General features: G+C 41.4%; 2 protein-coding genes across 5 annotated transcripts in view; one reads left to right on the top strand and one right to left on the bottom strand.

Moving 5' to 3' along the window:
• The window catches only part of LOC311046139 (amyloid beta A4 precursor protein-binding family B member 1-interacting protein-like), a 28209-nt gene extending 18345 nt beyond the window's left edge, over window positions 1-9864 (top strand). The window contains exons 7-14 of one of the 2 annotated variants that reach the window (XR_014600840.1): window positions 3128-3249; window positions 3604-3678; window positions 3791-3934; window positions 5112-5222; window positions 7482-7580; window positions 8133-8250; window positions 8999-9376; window positions 9435-9864. Coding sequence is in view for 1 of the 2 variants with exons in the window: in XM_084058290.1 (XP_083914416.1) it covers window positions 3128-3249; window positions 3604-3678; window positions 3791-3934; window positions 5112-5222; window positions 7482-7580; window positions 8133-8250; window positions 8999-9117 (788 nt within the window). In the remaining variant the exon portion in view is untranslated. Of the gene's footprint in view, window positions 1-3127; window positions 3250-3603; window positions 3679-3790; window positions 3935-5111; window positions 5223-7481; window positions 7581-8132; window positions 8251-8998 lie in introns of both variants that reach the window. The other variant, XM_084058290.1, reaches the window with a different exon arrangement.
• A 565-nt stretch (window positions 9865-10429) lies between these two features.
• Window positions 10430-19872, bottom strand: part of LOC311045307 (abl interactor 1-like) — a 44962-nt gene continuing 35519 nt past the window's right edge. Inside the window, exons 8-10 of one of the 3 annotated variants that reach the window (XM_084057137.1) lie at window positions 18181-18267; window positions 15323-15511; window positions 10430-13408 (exon numbers count right to left, since the gene is read on the bottom strand). In XM_084057137.1, coding sequence (XP_083913263.1) covers window positions 13233-13408; window positions 15323-15511; window positions 18181-18267 — 452 coding nt within the window. In that variant the 3' untranslated portion in view covers window positions 10430-13232. The remainder of the gene's footprint in view (window positions 13409-15322; window positions 15512-18180; window positions 18268-19872) is intronic. The other 2 variants (XM_084057138.1, XM_084057139.1) reach the window with 2 other exon arrangements.

Raw genomic sequence — 19872 nt, 5'->3', positions numbered from 1 at the left:
GACAGATTTCCCTAAGCTGTTACTTCTCTGCCACCCAATTTGGTCTTGACTTTTTTAGTACATGCTCAAGGGATTTATCAGGAAGTGCAGGCTATGAATACTTAGTACATGCACGTAGAGTGTTTACCAGATTACAAACACATTACATACCTTTTATCCAAGTACTCTTAACTGCATATTCATAATCGACCTGTATGCCCTGTGGTTAATGATTTGTGCCTGAGACCGGTTTGTCTGTGGAGGCCTCAACCTCATCCTATTTCGCCCACACTGCTTGTCATGCCTTAGAATCGAGATGGGTCTATTTGTCACTCACTCATACAGGTACAAGCAGCGAAATATTGGTGTGACATAATCCACTAGACTGTGCAACATCAGCAATATTACACATGATAATAAGAATAGTACTGTACTGTATGAAATAAAATAAAATAAGAAATCAAGATAACAGCAACACAGATCGTTCAAGGGCGGGTAATGTGCAGAATTAGGGGGTTCTAACTGTACCATAGACAGCCACATGGAAAGAAGATGATACAAGACATAACAGATGCTCTGTCTCTCTCTTTCTGAACATGTGTGGGAATGGCTGACTCATCCTGTGTATCGATTAGCTGAATGCACAACAGGTGTGTAGTATAGTCACAGCTCTGAGTCCAGTTAATTTGAGCTCTGGCCTGGAGGGTGTGACTGTTTACCCTATGTTTTTACACATCATTTTGAAAATATAAAATCAATACTGAAAGAATTGAATCATCCTGAGTGCGGTCCATTTTACAAAGTTTTTTAGATTTCATTGGCACCCTGCACCATTGACTACAGAAGAAAGTTTTCCAGTGAACATATTGTGTAACACTTGAACACACACCAGTCTACCACAATCTAACTCCTTATCTGTGCATGTAATATCCGGCAATGCATCTTGACAAATCGTGTGTACCCATGGCTGTTACCCTTATAAGATTTCACAATTTCATCTTCTTCCTGTATCACGCAGCAAACCTGGTTGGTTGTGCATATCTGAATGTGTATCTTCTGCAATATCCTCTTGTGCTAACATGAATCCTGTATGTCCTTTTTCTGTAGCTAGTCATTAGTCTTGGGTCAGTTGTTTAAAGCAGTGATTCTCAACCTGTAGGTCGTGACCCCCAGGGGGTTCCCCTCATGATTGAAAAAAAAGAAAGAAAAGAAAAAGACCACTACTGCATCAAAAGTAATTAGCCTCGGAAACCCATGGCTTTTTTTTTGTTGCCAAAGAAAAAAAGTAATTAACAAACTGTACTATAAAAACTGGTCAAACATTGGCCAAATTGTATTAGAAAGAGGCAAAAATTGTGAAAATAGAAGATCTACAAGCTCACAACGCCTTACGTTATCTGTGGAACCAAGTCAAACCAAATTTAATGCCTCAGCTCCTACATTCCAAGTGCTTGTCAGGGTGGGGGGACCACAGTTCAAATATGATTATTTTGGGGGGGTCGCAGCCTGAAAAGGTTGAGAACCACTGGTTGAAAGGACCATACCGGCATCAATAGATGTTGTCTATTCACTGACTGCACTGGTCCTGTATCGTATACATGAACACAGACCATTTTAATGGCTTTATTCTTACACTTTGCCATTGTTAAAAAAAATCCAAAGTCAAACTTACCGGAATAATTGATTCAGAGTTGGCTAAACAACATCATTGTGTTGTTCATAAGTCATGGACATATGAATTCCCGCACATCAATCTTTTCTCCAGGGACAAATTTCAGCTAGACTTTTCAGATCAATCTAAGAGTCCAAAGATTCAATATTCAATACTTAATTACCATTTCAATGAGGCATTGATTCATTGATTGGAATTTGATTTGGTGTGAGCTGGGGTTAGACAATAAAATACAATTCAAATAAACAACAGTATATGTATATCTATCTATTTATCTATATACTGTATATCGTTAGTTGGATATGAACAACATAGCTTCAGGAATTTCCCGTAACCGTAAACACTGCACTATTCACCTGTTTCCACACATGTGGAAACAAGTGGCAAAATAAATACTGTCATTCGTTGCATTATATGTTCATTCAGCAAACACATGCTCTCAATATAATTAGCACAAGTCATCACAACCTAAACTAAAAAACCACACCTTTCTCCAGCTGCAAACACTAAGCCTCACAAATTGTTAACACACCAGTCACAATTACAGGGTCAATAAATAGGTGCCTAGACTCAAGGCCCTCGAGGCATGTCCATGTGCTTTGGATGGATCCTAACAATGCCCAAGCCATGTCAAAGTGGACCCTTATTTAGCAGTAGTGGCTCAGAGCATCTGCCTGATGAGCAAAATCCTAATATCTCCCCTGTCCTCGGGGGAATTCCCCTTTAGGCTAGTGGTTAAGATGTTGGCTTTCCATGTGGGAAACCCGGGCGTTACACTTACAACATAGCACAACCTGTCGTCCCTGTTTTGGGCATGTTTTCAAAAGATTTCAAACATTTTCAAAAATATCTATCTATCAGCGCGACCTTGTAGTTTGGCAATTTTTTAGTTTTTTGTTTCTCAAAATGTATTTAAAAACTATTGAAATGAACTGAATCCCAAAGGCTGCCTCAACAATTAAACAGACCACGGTATGCTTTGAAAAGGTCTGGGCAGGAATGTCAAACATACCGTGAGTCATAGTCACTAACATAAACATGGCAGACCACCGGTATGGTGGTCCTTTAAGTGTTTTCTGTTGTTGTCACAGCACCACACGCCAATAGGCAATTTTTTTGTATGAATCTCATACTTGACAACAATGTAAAGGCGTAAATCTGATGCACGTGCACAAAGAAAGACATTAACCCACTGATGAAAATGATGTGTTTACCCAAGCACTAGCTCACACTGTGTCGTGATGTGACGTGTTGTGAGCTTGTAGATCTGCTATTGTCAAAAAAAAATCTTGGAAAAACAAATTTGGAAAAAAAAAATGGAAACATTTTAACAACTGGCACAAAATAGTTTCAGATGGGAGTCTGCGGCAAAATGCATATTTATTTGGGGGTCCTTGACATTAAACCGTTTGAGAACCACTGTTGTATATCGTTAACAAATATAGCCATTGTTCCTCTCATCTCTATTGTATTCAGAAAGGGGCTTTGAGGACCATGAACATTTAGTGGAACCTCTGTCTGCATGGCCGCGTGACTCAGAAAACAAAATGTGTTTTTTGTTGAGACCCGAAAAATATGTCATCTTCAAAGAACCTCAGGTGAGTAGAGATTCAGTTTGAGTTACACCTTTGAATTACAACTTTGGATTTGTAGCTGCAGCAGTGGTTCTCAATGTGTGGTCCTGGGACCCCCAGGGGTCCTTGAGGTGTTTCCAGGGGGTACCCAGCGAAATTATTGATATTTAGGAAATATTGAAAGTTCAATTTATATACACTCTCACAGTTAAATTAACACTGAGGATTGTACAGTGTAGATTGGAGTCAATCTACCCTATATCATAAACAATTTTATGATATAAGGGTCCGTGGCCTAATGCATATAGGATCCTTAAGGTGAGAATCACTGCTCTGAAGAATGTGGCCCAATCATTAATCATTTTTTAAACCTTATAGATATATTACATGTGGAAGAGGGACAGCAAGTCTCTAAGTGAGATAAAAAATCGAGAGAAAGAACTTCTACTGCAGGTCAGTGATCAATACAGCACATAAACGCCATAACATGGAGATGGTATCAAACTGCAACCAATATACAGATTGCTCTGTATCAGTGATTGATTGTGCCTCCCTGATCTCTCAGGAGAACTTTGAGGGTCATTCTGTGAAGGTACCTGACCTGGAGGGCGTTCTGTATCTAAAGGATGACGGGAAGAAGGCCTGGAAGCGACGTTACTTCCTGCTCAGGGCCTCGGGGCTCTACAATGTGCCCAAAGGAAAGACCAAGGTATGGATAGTGCATAGAATAAACTACAATTGTCCAAAAAGTATTTCGGTCTGCAGAGCCAGACCATGAAAGACATGCATCTCACACACAGACCTCGCTGTTTAGTTTAGTGTGATATTTTGGAGAGTTAATGAGTGACTTAAAGGGTCAAACAGAGGATGCTATTGTATTGATAGCATCAAACTACCTTCACAGGATTTTGGTTAGGCTTACAGACTCAATAAGACCACTCAGCAATGAGTGGTATATGAGGTGGACCCAGGGAGTTGAGGTTAGGGGTGTCATCTCCGCTTGGAGTATTCAGGCTCCACCATGTCCCACTAGGGTTTTGAGGAGGAGACTCCAGAAGACAAAAACAGGGGGGTTTGTGAGATCTGGAATGACAGGATGGAAAGAGTCAGGAGGTGCTAGTAATGAGGGAGTAGTTATACTGTAGGCAAAGCAAAGCAAAGCAAAGTTTGTTGTTTACCCAGGGTGTCGGACTAAGTACGAAACTTGTTTCCAGCCGGACCCTGCATGGAAGCCTTGCTCAAGGGCTATTCAGCGGTGATTCATGATCGATGTGATGAATTGGGGAATCGAACTAGGGACCTTCCGGTATCAAGGCCGCCCCTCTAACCACTAGGCCACCGCTGCCACCAAAGGCATGGTCTCAATTAACTCCATAATACCATACAAGATTCTCATTAACTTAAACCCTATGTACTTTGTTGGCTTGGGTCACCCAGGGGTGTATACTTGGACCCCTCGACGAAGATAGCCGGCTGTACTGATGTACGGCCGTTCAGCTATTTTTGCTGAATGTTCACCTATATCATGCCCAGAAAGGGTATTCTAGGGTTCATGTAGTTGACATCATTCACACTTATTCCCAGCAACACAGTGTAATACAGTTCACTGTATTGTTATCCAGCTGGTCAGTTTATGCTAATGAAAAGGTTTGTTTCTCAAAAACAGATGCAAAATCACTGTTATTTTTGAGTCAGTAACAAAGCGGCTCAACGCAATTATAAAAACTAAACAATGTTACACAGAGATGAGAGGAAGTGGAAAGAATGATCACTTCTTTGAGCCTTGCCTCCCCTTTTGACCATATCAGGCAAATCTTTTGGTCCAGTGTTGTATCATGTGATGTCTGTTTAATTTGTTTGTTTGTCTTCTCTGCCTGGTACTGTAGTCTTCCAGTGATCTCGCCTGCTTTATCCAGTTTGACAATGTCGACATCTACACCACCAATGACTACAAACAAAAATACAAAGCTCCCACTGACTTCTGCTTCATACTGAAGGTAAATCTTTACCCTAATGATAATAATGACATGGTCAATGTCAACAGTAAGGACAAAAGACAGCCAGCTGGTTTTCTACCATCTCACCTCTGAGTGAATAATGATGACAGATGATGATCTGTTGACTTACAGCCTTGTCAAAGGCCTCTCTGCTCTGTCTCTGACACATTAACAGTGGTGTCCCTAACCTATTTTAGGAATTAGAGGCAAAAACTTTCCAAAACAAATGTCCAAATCTTCAGAATGCTTCCAAAATCTAAAAACAATTTCAAATGTATTTTCAAATCTGTTCAAAGTTATCTTTCTCTACATTGACTGTTCACTTCTGTGCACCTGTCCTAATAAGTAGGTGTGCAAAAGGACTTTATTTACCTCAAAACTGTAAAACATTTAACAACTAAAAATGTTTTTCAAAAATAGCAAAACTAGCTGATCTGCAGCAAATCGTGTTGTGAGCTTGTAGATTGGCTATCATACACGATGAAACATAGGGCTTAAGTGGTTAAACAAAGCAGTTTTGAACAGGAAGTTACACACTCCCTAGCAGCAGCCTGGTGGTTTGTGTGGTACCTTTGCAGAACGCAACGTGGACTTGGTAAATTCTCTCTGTGAAGGCAGATAAGAGAGACCACGAACGAGAGGAGAAAGAAGGACAGAAGCAGACGGAAGGATAGAGAGAGACAGAGAGGTAGAGAGAACTAAGGGCAGTTGTTCTCAAACCTTTTCACGGACCCCCGTACAAGATTTTTGTTGTTAAAAATGTTTCAGAAATATAAAGAATGTTTCCAAATTTTGCTAGATTTCTATTTTTAAATAGCAGAGGCAAATAGGTTTAAAGTGGTCAAACTGATTTTGACGCTGTATTAACCAATTTTCCCTCAAGGACAATGGTCCTGGCCCTACTTTGAGAACCACTTGCTTTAGGGAGACACATTCTCGGCCTCCACAAACCTTTACGATGTCTTCTGGTGGGCGGTTTCTAACGAACCGGTGAAGACATGGTAATTCCCCCCCAGCCAGACGCAAGTCTGAGCTCTTAAGAGAATGGAACCAGGTGTGGAGGGGTGTCTGCTGGTTGGTCGGAGTGGGGGGCGCAGCCCCTTGTGACGTTAGTGGTTTTCAGTGGAAAGGCCACCCAAGGTCATGAACCGACATCAACTGCGTGACGTGTGGGGGAGGTGAGGTGTGTGTAGAGCAGTGGTTCTAAAAAGGTTTTCATTTCAAGAAAGGAAACCACAACGTTCATTTACATAGAATCAGAAGCTGAACCTCAGAGTGGCCTTTCTCTTTACAGCGAAGATCACAGGTTGGGGAAGTGAGAGATGTTAGGAGAAGTTGACGCTACTGTCATTTTTGCCCACCTACCGTACAGTAAACTGACCTGTTGTCTCTACAGACAGTAAACGGACCTGTTGTTTAAACTGAACTGTTGATTTAACAGTTAATTCTACAGTAAACTGACCTGTTGTTTCTATGATAAACTGACAGATGTTTCTACAGTAAACAGTAAACTTTAGGAGGCTAGCCATCCAGAAGAGGATCCTTGTCCAGGCTTAATCTTGCAAACCGCTGGACCGATTAGCACCATATTACTTGAGCACACTGCCAGTAGACTAACCTTCATGCATTGTATTTCTCACATGTGCCTTTATTTAAATTATTAACTTTAGTTTAAATAATGGAAGTGGATGGCTGTCGGATCATTGTGAAGCCTTGCCCAGCTATGGAGTCATACATCATAGATAGTATGTATGACTGAAGTCACAGACTGGTCAGTGGCCACATGAAGACTGAGATCCACATGAAGCCACACCATTATTAGTCTTGTTTCTGTGACTCAGAGCTTATAGTCAAAGTTCACTATTCCTACATGACAACATCTGTGTCAGTATGCATTCACATACCTGGTTCTGTATTGGCTACATATGGAAGAACGTTTATTCCTTCAATATAGCTTGTATGTAAAGCCAAAGTCTTTGTTATGGTTGTAAATTATTTGCCTACAGTACATTACAGTGCATTTATAGTTTGGCCATGTGCGTGTTGCTCTCTGCTGGCATATTGAAGAACTGCAATAGTACTAATATTAACTAATACTGACATCATACTGTACTAACCATCATACTGACCATAATATTGACATGACTCTGACATCATACTGACCATGATACTGACGATGATACTGACATCGTATTAACCATGATACTGACCAGGATACTGACCATGATTACTGACCCTTGACCTATGCTATTTTCCCAGCATCCCCGCATCCAGAAGGAGTCTGAGTACATCAAGTTCCTATGTTGTGAAAACGAACACACACTGTCCTTGTGGGTGAACTCCATCAGAATAGCCAAGGTTAGAAACACCACTGGAACATACAGGAAAACATACTCATATTTTCAAACTGCAAAATAGACAATCTACAAGCTCACAATGCATCACGATTCATTCTGAGCTTGTAGTTCGGTGGTCTTCAGTGGTTAAATAAAATAAAAGCTGGTGTGAATAGAGGCAAACATCTTAACAATACACCAATCCCTTTGCTACTCTCTCACACGTACACAAACCATGAACCATTAAAGTAGATTGGTATCACAAAGTAGTAAGTACAAAGACCATTGTACGAAGTATAAATCACCATCACTCACTGACCATTCACATCTATGTAATATTGGCGTTATAACTCGTTCGCAGTAGCTAATAACTTCAGCAATATTTTATTATTGGTCATGCCTGTCAGGTCTTTCAAGAGATCTTATTTGGAATGGGTCAATGAGAATCTTCATTTGTATCTCATTTAATGATAATGTGTGTGTGCGTGTGTGTGTGTGCGTGTGTGTGTGCGTGTGCGTGTGCGTGTGCGTGTGTGTGTGTGTGTGCGCGTGCGTGCGTGCGTGTGTGATATAGTATGGTTCCAGCCTGTATCGGAACTACCAGACTGCAGTGAAGAGGACCTCAGCTGTGTTCTCCACTTTCGGCAGCCTATCAGCGATGAGGCAAACCACACCTTCCACAGTCCCGAAAGGTAAAGCCTACAACCGCACTGAGCACGACCCAGGAAATGAAGGATGGGAGTCAGTTATGTTCAGAGAGAGAGGGAGAGAGAGAGAGATTGATTAAGCACTAGGTTAACTTCTTTTTTAATAAAATATACTTTTTTGGGGGGTCGCTAATGAATCAGGGCAGCTCTGCAAAGAGAGAGAGAAAGACAGACAGACAGACAGACAGACAGACAGACAGACAGACAGAAAGAGAGAAGCGATTGTTGTGATGAACAAGAAGACCTCTCGAATATACTGTATAGTGCAGAGCCAATGTGTGTATGCGTCGGCACGGTTTGTAGTTCCTGAACTTTAAATCACAGAGCTTATACATTGGTTAGGAATCTAGAGACTTGATTTTACACAGACAATAGTGTAAACATTTTGCCCACAATTTAGAAATGGGGGGAATCTTGAAATGTCGCTCTAACCACCTTCACATTTCTTCATTCAGATTCCACATGTCTGCCTGGTGCAGCTGTAATTGAAAATGTCATAAAACACTTATATTCTTACAGAGAAAATGCGAGAGGGTTACATATAGAGGGGGAGAAGATGGGGAGGTAGTCAGAGGGAAGAAACTGGGATAAGCCAAATGGGAAGAAAGGGAGGTGAGAGAGATAGAGACGGGGGGGGGAGAGACAAATCCTGGTTGAAGAAATGTCTGGAATATAAGAACAACATCCTGAAAACTCACGTCATCATTTGATCATAATTCTGTTCTCTTCACAGAGAATACCAACGGTCAGCAAACGTTGCCTCCTCCCCCATCTGCCGGCAATATTGACGACCAATCAGAACCACTGTCAGACTTTCTCCCTCCACCTCCCCCGGACCTCCTCTCCTCATGAAAGGAGTCTCATTCAAGATAAATACATAGCCCTCAACGGGTGGCAAACATTATTTTCAAATATATCATTTTATGGGGGGGGTTACATTTTGTATTTCAAATATAGTTTTAAATTATGAGTTGCAGATGTCCCTCTGCCTTGCTCTTATTCTGTCTTAGTGAAACAGGAGTTTCCAAGCAAAGTCTGTTGTTTTGTGATATTAAGAGAGGAACAAGTGTGTAGTTGTTTAACACCCTGGGTTTGAACCCCGGTCTCCCATGTGGGAAACCAAACAGCTACCGCTAATTCAAAGGGGAGTCCCTCTTTTGCAAAGGGAGATATCAAGACTCTGGACTATTATGCTACATAGCATCAGTACAGCAAAACATTAAAGTGAGGACTTTGATGCATGCGTGATTGCAGTGCCTGTATTGGCACTGCCCATAGTGCAAGCAAGTGTTGTCTAAAATAATATAACTGAAAGTGATGTGATAGTCCAATATGTTATTACAACATGTTGTAAAGATGTTAACGACTTGTATGAGAGAGTGTTGTCCTTTTTAACTGCAGTTTATGATTTATTTGACTTCGTCGTAATAGCTGCAAGCAGAGGGATTCTTAATGTGGTTTATTTATTCTTTAACATATTTATTTGTATCTGTTGGACAACATTTTGAAAATACACATCAAAGTAGCTTTTCAATAAATATTAATTATTATGTAGGTCTGGATCTCTCCATCAGTAAGTAAACCAGACTGGGTCCAATAACGGGGTGACTACGATAGGTGGATCTGGAACTTCATATGGTCAGTCACTGCAGTCATCATCAGTGACATTCACTTCCCTTGGCTTGGCTCTGAAAGAGTTTAGCTGATGACGTCATCTGTGCCCAAATTTGGCCAATCCAAGACCCATTGACTTCAATAAAACGTCCATACTGACCCATGATACTGATAAGATACTGACCATGATACTGACCAGAGTACTGACATGATACTGACATGATACTGACCATGATACTGATATGATACTGACCATGATACTGACCATGATACTGACCATGATACTGTCATGATACTGACCATAGTACTGACATGATACTGACCATAGTACTGACATGATATTGACATAATAAATGTTTCAAAAAGTATAGAACATTATGTGAACAACGATGATTGGGATTCTACTTTACAGTGAACAGCACAAGACATTTGGCAATATTAGCTCAGATAGTCAGACTGACAGACCCTCTTATACTGTAGATGGTTTAGCCTTTCATAGCCACACCGAAAACAAGACAGGCCGCTCAGTTGATTGTTTCAATGAGCTGTTTATTACAAAAGGACTGTACATAAATTTCAATGAACACATCATATGTACAAACCAAGAGGAGAAGACAAATATTGGATCCTGTTCCTGTGAACATTTAAGTTACAGTTTTGTTTACGTTTCATCATAAGAAAACACACATAGAAGAAAGGCGCCTTGAGTCGTGATGCCCTGAAATGCTAGACGTTAAGTGGTAAACATTACAAAGTTCTGCAAGTGAGTGGTCATCTCATGGTTTCTCTAGGAAAAAAGTATAAATAAATCAAATACAACTGCTAGCAAACCGTTAACTAGAAATGCAACAGGTAGAAAAAGTCAGTTCCTCACCAAAATTACCTTCGGAGATGTGGGAAAAAAATACAATCAATGATGGGATGTGATAGCAAATCATTCCCAATAATACATGAAATGTACTGTTCATATCGACTAGCTTTGCATTATAAAGAATTCTACACTAGCATGTGTGAGAACCTCAAATCCTGTAACCACAAATGGATTCTAGAGGTTCCAAAGACAGATACCAAAAACTGCATGTGCCATTTCCTCAAGATTGCAATACTCCACTCAGAATACACACTGTACTGTAGGAGGAATTTAATTCCAAAATATACAGTATTGTATATACACCTTGAAAATAAGTAATTGTTCTATCTAGCCTATTTCTTAAAGTCCAAAACTGTATTAAACTGAAAACTGTATTCTTAGAAATGTAGTTTTATGAGCAAAGTTCCTAAGAAAATCCGTAAAAACAAAAGTAACATATAATAATATTTTAGTTCAATAATAACATTTAAATAATAATTCAATAGTAACCAAAAGTGAGTTTTAACCTCCTGTCCATAATCATTAACACGCAGGTATGGCATGTCTCACATTAACATTATATTGAAATGATTGCCTTTTATTCCACAAAGTTTATTTTGCATTTGAGGTCTTTGTTAGAAAACAAGACAATCTGTAAGTATTATAAAAATGTTATAATACTTTTGTTAATGTATTCAGTGATGTATAATTCCCATGTGGCATAAACCTTTTGTGTACAAACTAAAACTAATCTATAATGTAGTACATTTGAGCATGTATCCATGCCAGATCACGCGGTTGCCTACATTCACTATGATTAAAAAAAAGCATGATTGAATGAGGTTACATTCAAAACCGTTGAATGTTTACCCTTTGTTACAAAACGTGGAGACAGAACACATTCAGTACAATATTGTCTATAGGTACAGTAGACCAGCCTTGTACTGAGGTTGTTATGGTACAGTAGGTGATTACGGTTACTGAGCACCAAAGTAAAGCACCATACCAGTACTGGAAACACTAGAAGATAACTAATCTAATGCTGTTATGGTTAAGCCAGACTTATACTTCATTGTACGCCGGAAATAGACGATAACGGCATAGAAATGAAGTATTAGTAGAACTCTTACAAGGCTTAAATGCAACTCTGGTGTTGTGATCGAAGCGATAATGGAAAGGAAGCCATCAATCTCGGATGAATGTTCAGTGCAGCTATTCCAAGACAACGGGAAGAAAAAAAAGAAACGCGACAATGAAAACACACAAAATTCACTTCTTCCTCTTCTTCACATTTGCTTGTTTGAAGCGATACACATCCTCAGGGACCTTTTGCTACAGTGGCTGGACAGCATATTAACTAAATAGATCAGCGACGATAAAGTGGTCAAAATGACGCAGTCATGATTCTTTGTAAAAAAAAAAAAAGTGTGTTAGCTAAAGGTAAAATGGCACTGTGAGTGATAAATAACAGACTAAAGAAAAGGTTGGTTTTGGAGCTCAAAACCATCCAATCTTGGCATCTCCTCATTTCCGACTGACCCATCTCCATTGACACTGATGGAAACTCACAGGTGAAACACTCTACAAACAAATGTACTGGTAGCTTCTCACATTACAGTATATACAATTTATAGACAAAAAGAACTTCACCAGGAACAAGCAACTTAAACGGGTCATATCTTTTGTTTTTGTGTTTTTTTTGTAATGCATTCTATATAATCATTAGTATACCCTTTTTTTAACATCAATGGATTCCTCAACCACACAACCGGCCCCCATTTCTCTGACCGCTGACACCGACGCATAGCATAGTCAATAGATAGCTCAAAGTTGTTTTGTTTTTTTAACCCCTTTAACATTAGCAACATAGACAATGACGATATCAAACATTCTGTCATGTCTATCTACAGTATTGTTGATGTTTGTTCCATTTTGTTGTTGTTGTTGTTGTAGACAAAGTCAGACCATTGTTTTTATTTGTGACAGGACTGGGGTGCGGCGTAGGGCATTTTTGGTCTGCTGGTCTACAGTGGAAAATAAAAGAATGGAAATCAAATTTTGCAAGCCAACTGGCACGGTGTCATGTGAATGTCATATTCATGTCCATCAAAGTTTTCCTTCAATCCGTAGCAAACATGACCATTCAAAACTCTGTATCGTGACATTTCGGCCTTGACGAGTTCTAGCCCTGCTGTGCTACCCGAATAAGAAGCATTTTAATCTTTTGCTTCTAAAAGAATCTGACTCTGACTGGTAGAAATAGCCCATTCGTTTGTCTTTTAAAAAACCAACAGACCTTGTCGGTTGGACTTCCCTAGACACACAAGCCTTCATTGTGGGATCTCATACGACTTTTGAAAAGAACAAATACTACAACATGGCACTTGATTCGAAATGGTGGCCGCATGAACTGTTGTCACTGTTGGGTTTTTGCTTTACAGTACGTCTTCACGGTTTTAGCTGTGTTCATAAACGGAGGCTCGTGTTTTGTTTGTTTTTTGCCTTAGTCGGCGTAGTGCATGATGGACTCCACGTAGTTTCCAGGGAAGAGTCCCGTGACGCCGTTGGAGACCCCTTCGTACCAGCCGTCATCGTTCTTCTTGATGATGTAGATGATGGCTCCTTCCATGAAGGACAGCTCGTCCTCCTTGTCCTTGGAGTAGTCGTAGATGGCCACCACTGGAGGGGGGAGGGGGGGGGGATGACGACACACACATAGTCAAGGTCCGAAAGCATTGAGACAAAGTGTTTACACATCATTTAAAAAATCTGAGAGTTTGGGGCGCCAGGCACGTACCACAAAGTGGTGGAAAAAGTACTCATGCAATACTGCAATGTAGAAGTACTCTGTTACAAGTAAAAGTCCGGAATTCAAAATTTACTTAAAAGTGCAATATTTGCGTCCGAGATGTAGTGGAGTAGAAGTAAAAGCACTGAAAATTGGAAATACTCCAGTAAAGTAAAAGTACCTCAAAATTGTACTTAAGTACAGTACTTGAGTAAATGTACTTTATTCGTTAATGTTACTTTACACCACTGGTACCACATAATGATAATGAATATATTTGTATAGCACTTTCCAAAGAGTTACAAAGAGTTACATCGATCTGATGCCTGACAGCGAGACAATGTCCCTCCCGGGCCCAGTGGACATTTGCTGCATATCACTGCCAGACTCTCATTCCCTGTTTCCTGTCTCTCGACACTGTGGCTATCAATAAAGGCAAGAAAGACCCCCAAAATAACCGTCAAATCAAATGTTAGATCCACATGGGAACGGCGTGGCTGCAATGTGGATCTCCGACTTCATGAAGCCAGCCTGTGTCAGTTGTCTCTGACATATCTATGACATATGACTCAAGATTTTGGCGGGGTTTCAAGCAGATCTAAGCCCCTTTGACTTCCATAAAAAAGTTTGATATATTTCAAAACAATAAAATGTGAAAGAAATTAGTGGAGGTTTTAAGCTAGCCCACTGATCAGTCCAGTGGCTTGCGAGATTAGCTCCGGACGCACAGACAGACAGACAGACAGACCGACCGACCCTCCTATAGATGGCTAGCCTCCTGCAGACAGAGCCACGCCATAAAAATACTCTGTCAATTCTTCCCCTAAAAGCCAGATGTACTTACTGTACATTACTCAGTTTGAGAACTAATTTCTGTCACGATCCCTGTCCTGTTGTGATTTTGTGTTCCTTTTGTGTTTGTTAGTTATGGTTGGTGTTTAACTTTTCAGTTGTGTTCCTTTGATTGTGAAGTAATGTGTCTTCCTCGTTTCTTAGTTTTAGTTTTGCATTACACTTGTGTATCTTTATTTTGTAGTAATGTTCTAGAGTCTCCTGGTTTCCTCTGTTGCTGCTGTTACCTGTCTTGTCTCACCAGTCCTGCGATTAGACAATGTTTTGCACCCGTATCCTTTTAGTTGTAGCCTATCCCTGTGTTGATTGTCTGTGGAGTTCACCTGTGTCCTGTTAGTCCTTGTGCCTATTTAAACTCCCCTGTTTCGATTGAGTATTGATGCCAGGTTCCAAGTTGCAGTCATAGTGGTCTATATTGATCCTGTATTGAATGAACTTAGTTAGTTACACCACTGTTTCTTGGTGCCATTTCTCTGTTTTTTAAAACGATCAAGAGCTCCTCTCTGACTTTATAAGGACACTTCATTTACTTCAGTCTATTACCTTTACTTTTCAAATCAGACTGACATCAAGCTATCATCACAGCTTAAAACAGTTTGCATCACCAACAGCAGGAAAGTGCATCCAGGAAGAACTAAACTTATTGTATTTGGTACCAAATACGAGTTCCAAGCACTTCCACAATTTCCAGAATCTCTCAGCAGAATCTCTCAGCACTGCCTTAAATATGTAATGATGTTAGTAGGAATAAACACAGAAGTACCCGGGAGGAAGTGTACTAACAAAGGGGAGGAGCCAAACCGAGTTCCTGTTTTAACAAAAAAGAAGGTGGTGCCCCAGACAAAAACAAAGGAAAAAAACAAACATTTTTTCCTCTTTATAAACAAATGTTTTCCCCGATTGCAATTTCCATAATGAATTCCAAATGCCTTCAGTTTTTACCAGACACTCACCTTTCTCTACATAAGCCTTGGGGGCCCACTGGGGGTCCCCGTCGGCGTAGGGGTCGCTGTAGTGCACCACCGACGCGTCCTCTTCACCATCATAGTCGACAGGCGGAGGTGGGGGAGGAGGCGAAGGCTCCTCAAACATGGCCACGTCCTCAGGGGGAGGTGGGGGAGGTGGCGCTGGGCTGTCTGTAACTGGTGGACAGCAGGCGAAGAGAGGGGAGAGAGAAAAAAACGCGATGGACAGCAAGGTTAGGTTATAGAGGGGACTCGTTTGTCTCAATTATCGTACCGTATCGTTATTTACTCTGTTGTCCCTCTGTTGATGATGCGCCCCGTGCAGCAGCGTGCAACTTACCACGATGGTGTGTATGGGGGTGGGGGGGGGGGCATTAATGTCCCAATGATTGATCCCTGTTCTGACCAAGATAAATGATTCTGCTCAGCAACAGATTGCCTTTACACGCATGTAATAGTTTGACTGTCCACCAGAGGGCAGCTGAGCGCTAGGGCACTGCCACTGTCTTTCTATGACTCATCATCAATATGACTTAAAGAAGAATGTACAGCAATACTGCTGCTACATTCAGCACCGGGACTTGTAGGGGTTATCAATAACGTCATCTTCTCAAGAATACAGGATGTGAGTGATATTTTTAGACTTCCAAACGTGCCCACCCAGATGTTTCTCGGTTTCAGTGGCTTCTGTAGGTGTTTTTGAACATATCTTTATCTATGGCTTTCATCAGCAATATAAAAAAAATACTCTTCACTCTGAAAGACGGAGTTAACCGCTTAAGACTTAAATACTTCATTGTACATAAAAATCTAAAAATAGATGATTTTTCTTTTTCTTTTAATTGCAAACAAATATTTTTTTAATTAAAATGCGAGAAATTTTCAGACATTTTATTTTGTGTCTATAATGACATCCCCAAAATAGGGAAACCAGGTCTTAAGTAGTTAAGGGGTGAGCTGAGAAACGCTGGCTTGTCGGTACACTGAGAGCAATTTCAGAACGACACTTAGCCCTAACAGGTCATTCAGTGTAACTGTGCAGTGGTGGAAGAACCACTCACATTTTGTACTTAAGTAAAAGTAGCAATACCACACAATGTAGAAATAAAGTAAAAGTACCAGTATTCAAAATGTACTTGAGTTAAAGTACAAATCAAAATATGCTCAAGTACTAAAAGTAAAAGTACTCATTATGCACAATGTCACAAGTTTCCAAATGTATAAAATCATTTGAAAATGGCAGATTTACAAGCTTTTTCAAGTAAGAGTGGAGTAAAAAGAGCCATATTTGCCTCTGAGAAGTAATGCAGAGTAGAGTATTGAAAATTGGAAATACTCCAGTAAAGTAAAAAATACCTCAAAATTGAACTTAAGTACAGTACTTGAGTACATGCACTTAATTACTTTCCACCACTGCGACTATGTCGCCCATTCTGCGCACGTGCTGTGCATGCCATCTAACTAATTCATAGTCCAGTTGTTGAATTAACCACAGGGCCAGTGTTTCCAGCCAGCAGAGGGGGGGGGGGGGTCAGGGGGGGTTGACTGATTCCCCTGGTTCCATGAAATATGCACACGCAGTTCTACAGGTTAAAGCTGCTGACAGGAAAGCTCAGGTTTTGTTTTACAGCACTTGCAGCGCTCCGGTGCACTGCAGCAGCTCAAGGTGTTTGACGCGTGTTTTCTCAAGACGGAACATGAAAAAAAAACGAAAAACAACATTGTAATACTAGTTAGCATATCGTTGCTGTCGGGGCAGAAACCTTCTATCTCCATATTTGAACTTTTTGTGTTTCTTCGCAAATGAATGCCCTACTAGATCAAAAGAAACACGGCACGAAGCTACGTGTTTTGAGCTTGTAGATCTGCTGCTTTTGCTACTTTTGAATTTCAATCCTGAAAAGTAACAGTTTTGGACATATGAGGTTTCCACCCGACAGAGACGATATCCATCATCCTCTTTAAGCTCAATAACACATTTGGTTGGGTAGACACAGCAAGATACCGACGTAAATGGATGAAAACATCATTTAGCCAGGTACACATCCAACTCTGCTTAGGGCTTGGATATATACTTCGTTGCGTGCGGTGTCACTCACCAGAAATAGCCGATATACAACCTCACAAGGTGCACGCAGCGCGACACGTTGTGAGCTTGTATATCAGCTATTTTAAGTGCACGACACCAGCACGCAACTAAGTAAGTATAAATCCAGCTATAGTGATTATATTGTACATAACCTCCTGAGGTCGAAGGTACGAGAAACACATATCTGAACCTTTTGCACAAAGTACATAGCAGACTGACACGTCTTTAACGTCTGGGTGAGAGTTCCGGGTAGATTTCAGACTGAGGCAGACGGCGATCCGAGAGGTAGCAGCATCGGTGCGTCAGGCCACCAACGTCACGGCGCGTTTCCACGGTGAAGTGAGAGCAAGGGACGCACGCACGCGCGCAGCCACGCACGCCGCACTCTGTTGCCATGGCAGCAGACAGACATCAGAGGTAGACGTGCGCACACATCACGCACAGGCGTTCAGGAGCGTGCATGAAAAGTGCGCGAGTGTGCACACGACACGCACGGCCCCAGATAGTGGCGGCGGCGAGAAGGCGTGGCGCGTGGCGATTCGAGGTAGTGATCGGGAATGGCAGAGTGACGATAAGAGATATGAGTGAATATGATGATGATTCTGATATTGGTATAACCGGATGTATAGGTGTGTGTGTGTGTGTGTGTGTGTGTGTGTGTGTGTGTGTGTGTGTGTGTGTGTGTGTGTGTGTGTGTGTGTGTGTGTGTGTGTGTGTGTGTGTGTGTGTGTTTGTGCGCGTGTGCGTGTGGACTCACTGCTCTCCTGCATTCTTGCCACAAAGCCGGTCAGTGGTATCTGTGGGGTCAGCTGCACCATGGGAGGAGGAGGGGGCGCCACAGACACTGGAGCAGCAACATACAGATACACAGACACAGCAACAGACAGACAGAGAGAGAGAGAGAGAGAGAGAGAATGAGGGAGACAGAGACAGTGAAGATAGAGAGAGACAGAGTGACAGCGACGGAGACAGAGAGTGAGTGAGGGAGTTTGAGAGACAGACACAGACAGAGAGAGAGAGAAAGAGAGAGAGAAGACAGATGGAGAGCCAGACAGGGAGGGAGAAAATAGAAAAAACATCAAAGCTTGTAAGCGAGCAGCAAACGGGTGCAGTGAGCGTTGCCGAGCAGCCTATTAGACTATGAGCCTGAATGCTGCTGGACCAAACACCACCGTTCTCCCTCTCTTTACATTCATTCAGCTAAAGAGTAGTAGGCACACATCAAAATCCTCTATGTTAATGTACCTCAGAGTGAAACAGAACCGCTCAGAGTTACATTAACATTGAGGATTTAACTGTTTAATCATCTCTCAGGCTCAGTAAAACACCTCTCGTCAGCATCTGTTCTCTTAGTCACAGATGCCAATAGCTGGCAGACGACAATAGACTGCTGCTGCTGCTGCTACCGGTAAACGACTTGCACTCACTGTGCTTCAAAGAAACCCAAAAATAATTAGTGTAGCGAGGCGACAGCTCCACTGACGCAGCAGAGAGAGGGGGAGAGAGAGAGAGAGAGAGAGAGAGAGAGAGAGAGAGAGAGAGAGAGAGAGAGAGAGAGAGAGAGAGAGAGAGAGAGAGAGAGAGAGAGAGAGAAGCCTTGTCAGCATAGGAGCGTTTTGCACAGGTATAGCGTCCACGATGCCAAACTGTTGTTGAGAGAGCTCCTTAAAGGCAAGATTTGTAAAAAGAAAAATAATTCTAGTTCTTCTTCACCAAAGAAGAACTTTACAACCCATCGCCCAATCAGCAGGCCTTTTACCAGGCTGCCAAGGAGCTGGAATTATTTGTTCACAAAAAAATAATTGTGGAATATACGTGGAACGATTGACATATAGACAGATACGTGTACATATCTGTAGACAGACAGACAAGTACAAACCCTAGCCTTTGCTCTAAACACACTGTTTCTCAGTGTAGGGCCCGGGGACCACCAGGCATCTAAATGGACCCTAAGGGTCCATTAGGTTCCATGTGTACACTCAGTACAAGTTAAATTAACACTGAGGATTTTACAGTGTAGGTCCCAGAGATTATTTAAACTCTTTGTCACGGTCCGCTCCGCGGGCCGTGGACTCATTGCCCTTATATGGTCGTGGACACTTTAGGCCTGTTCTTTAGGACTGTCACGGTCCGCTCCTCGGGCCGTGGACTCTGACTTTATTATTTAGACCTTCCTGCCCTTATAAGGTCTTGGACTTATTAGGCCTTTGTTCTGTTCTGTACCTAGTCTTGTTATTCTGTTACGCTGTTGTTGTTGCCCTGCGTTTGTTCTAATCTGTACCTTATTTTGTAGTCTTGTTTCCTGTTCTGCTTAGTTATTGTTACCTGTCTTGTCTCACCTCCCTGTTGATTAGTCATGTTCTCCTCCTGTGTCCTCTTAGTCCCTCAGCCTATCCCAGTGTTGATTGTCTGTTGAGTTCACCTGTGTCTTATTATTTCCCTGTCTATT

The sequence above is a fragment of the Gymnoscopelus microlampas genome (assembly GCF_963454915.1).
Source record: "Gymnoscopelus microlampas genome assembly, chromosome: 5".
In the NCBI taxonomy this organism is placed as follows: domain Eukaryota; kingdom Metazoa; phylum Chordata; class Actinopteri; order Myctophiformes; family Myctophidae; genus Gymnoscopelus; species Gymnoscopelus microlampas.
The sequence above is the reverse complement of the archived record's forward strand: the minus strand, read 5'-3'. Positions and strand labels throughout refer to the sequence as shown.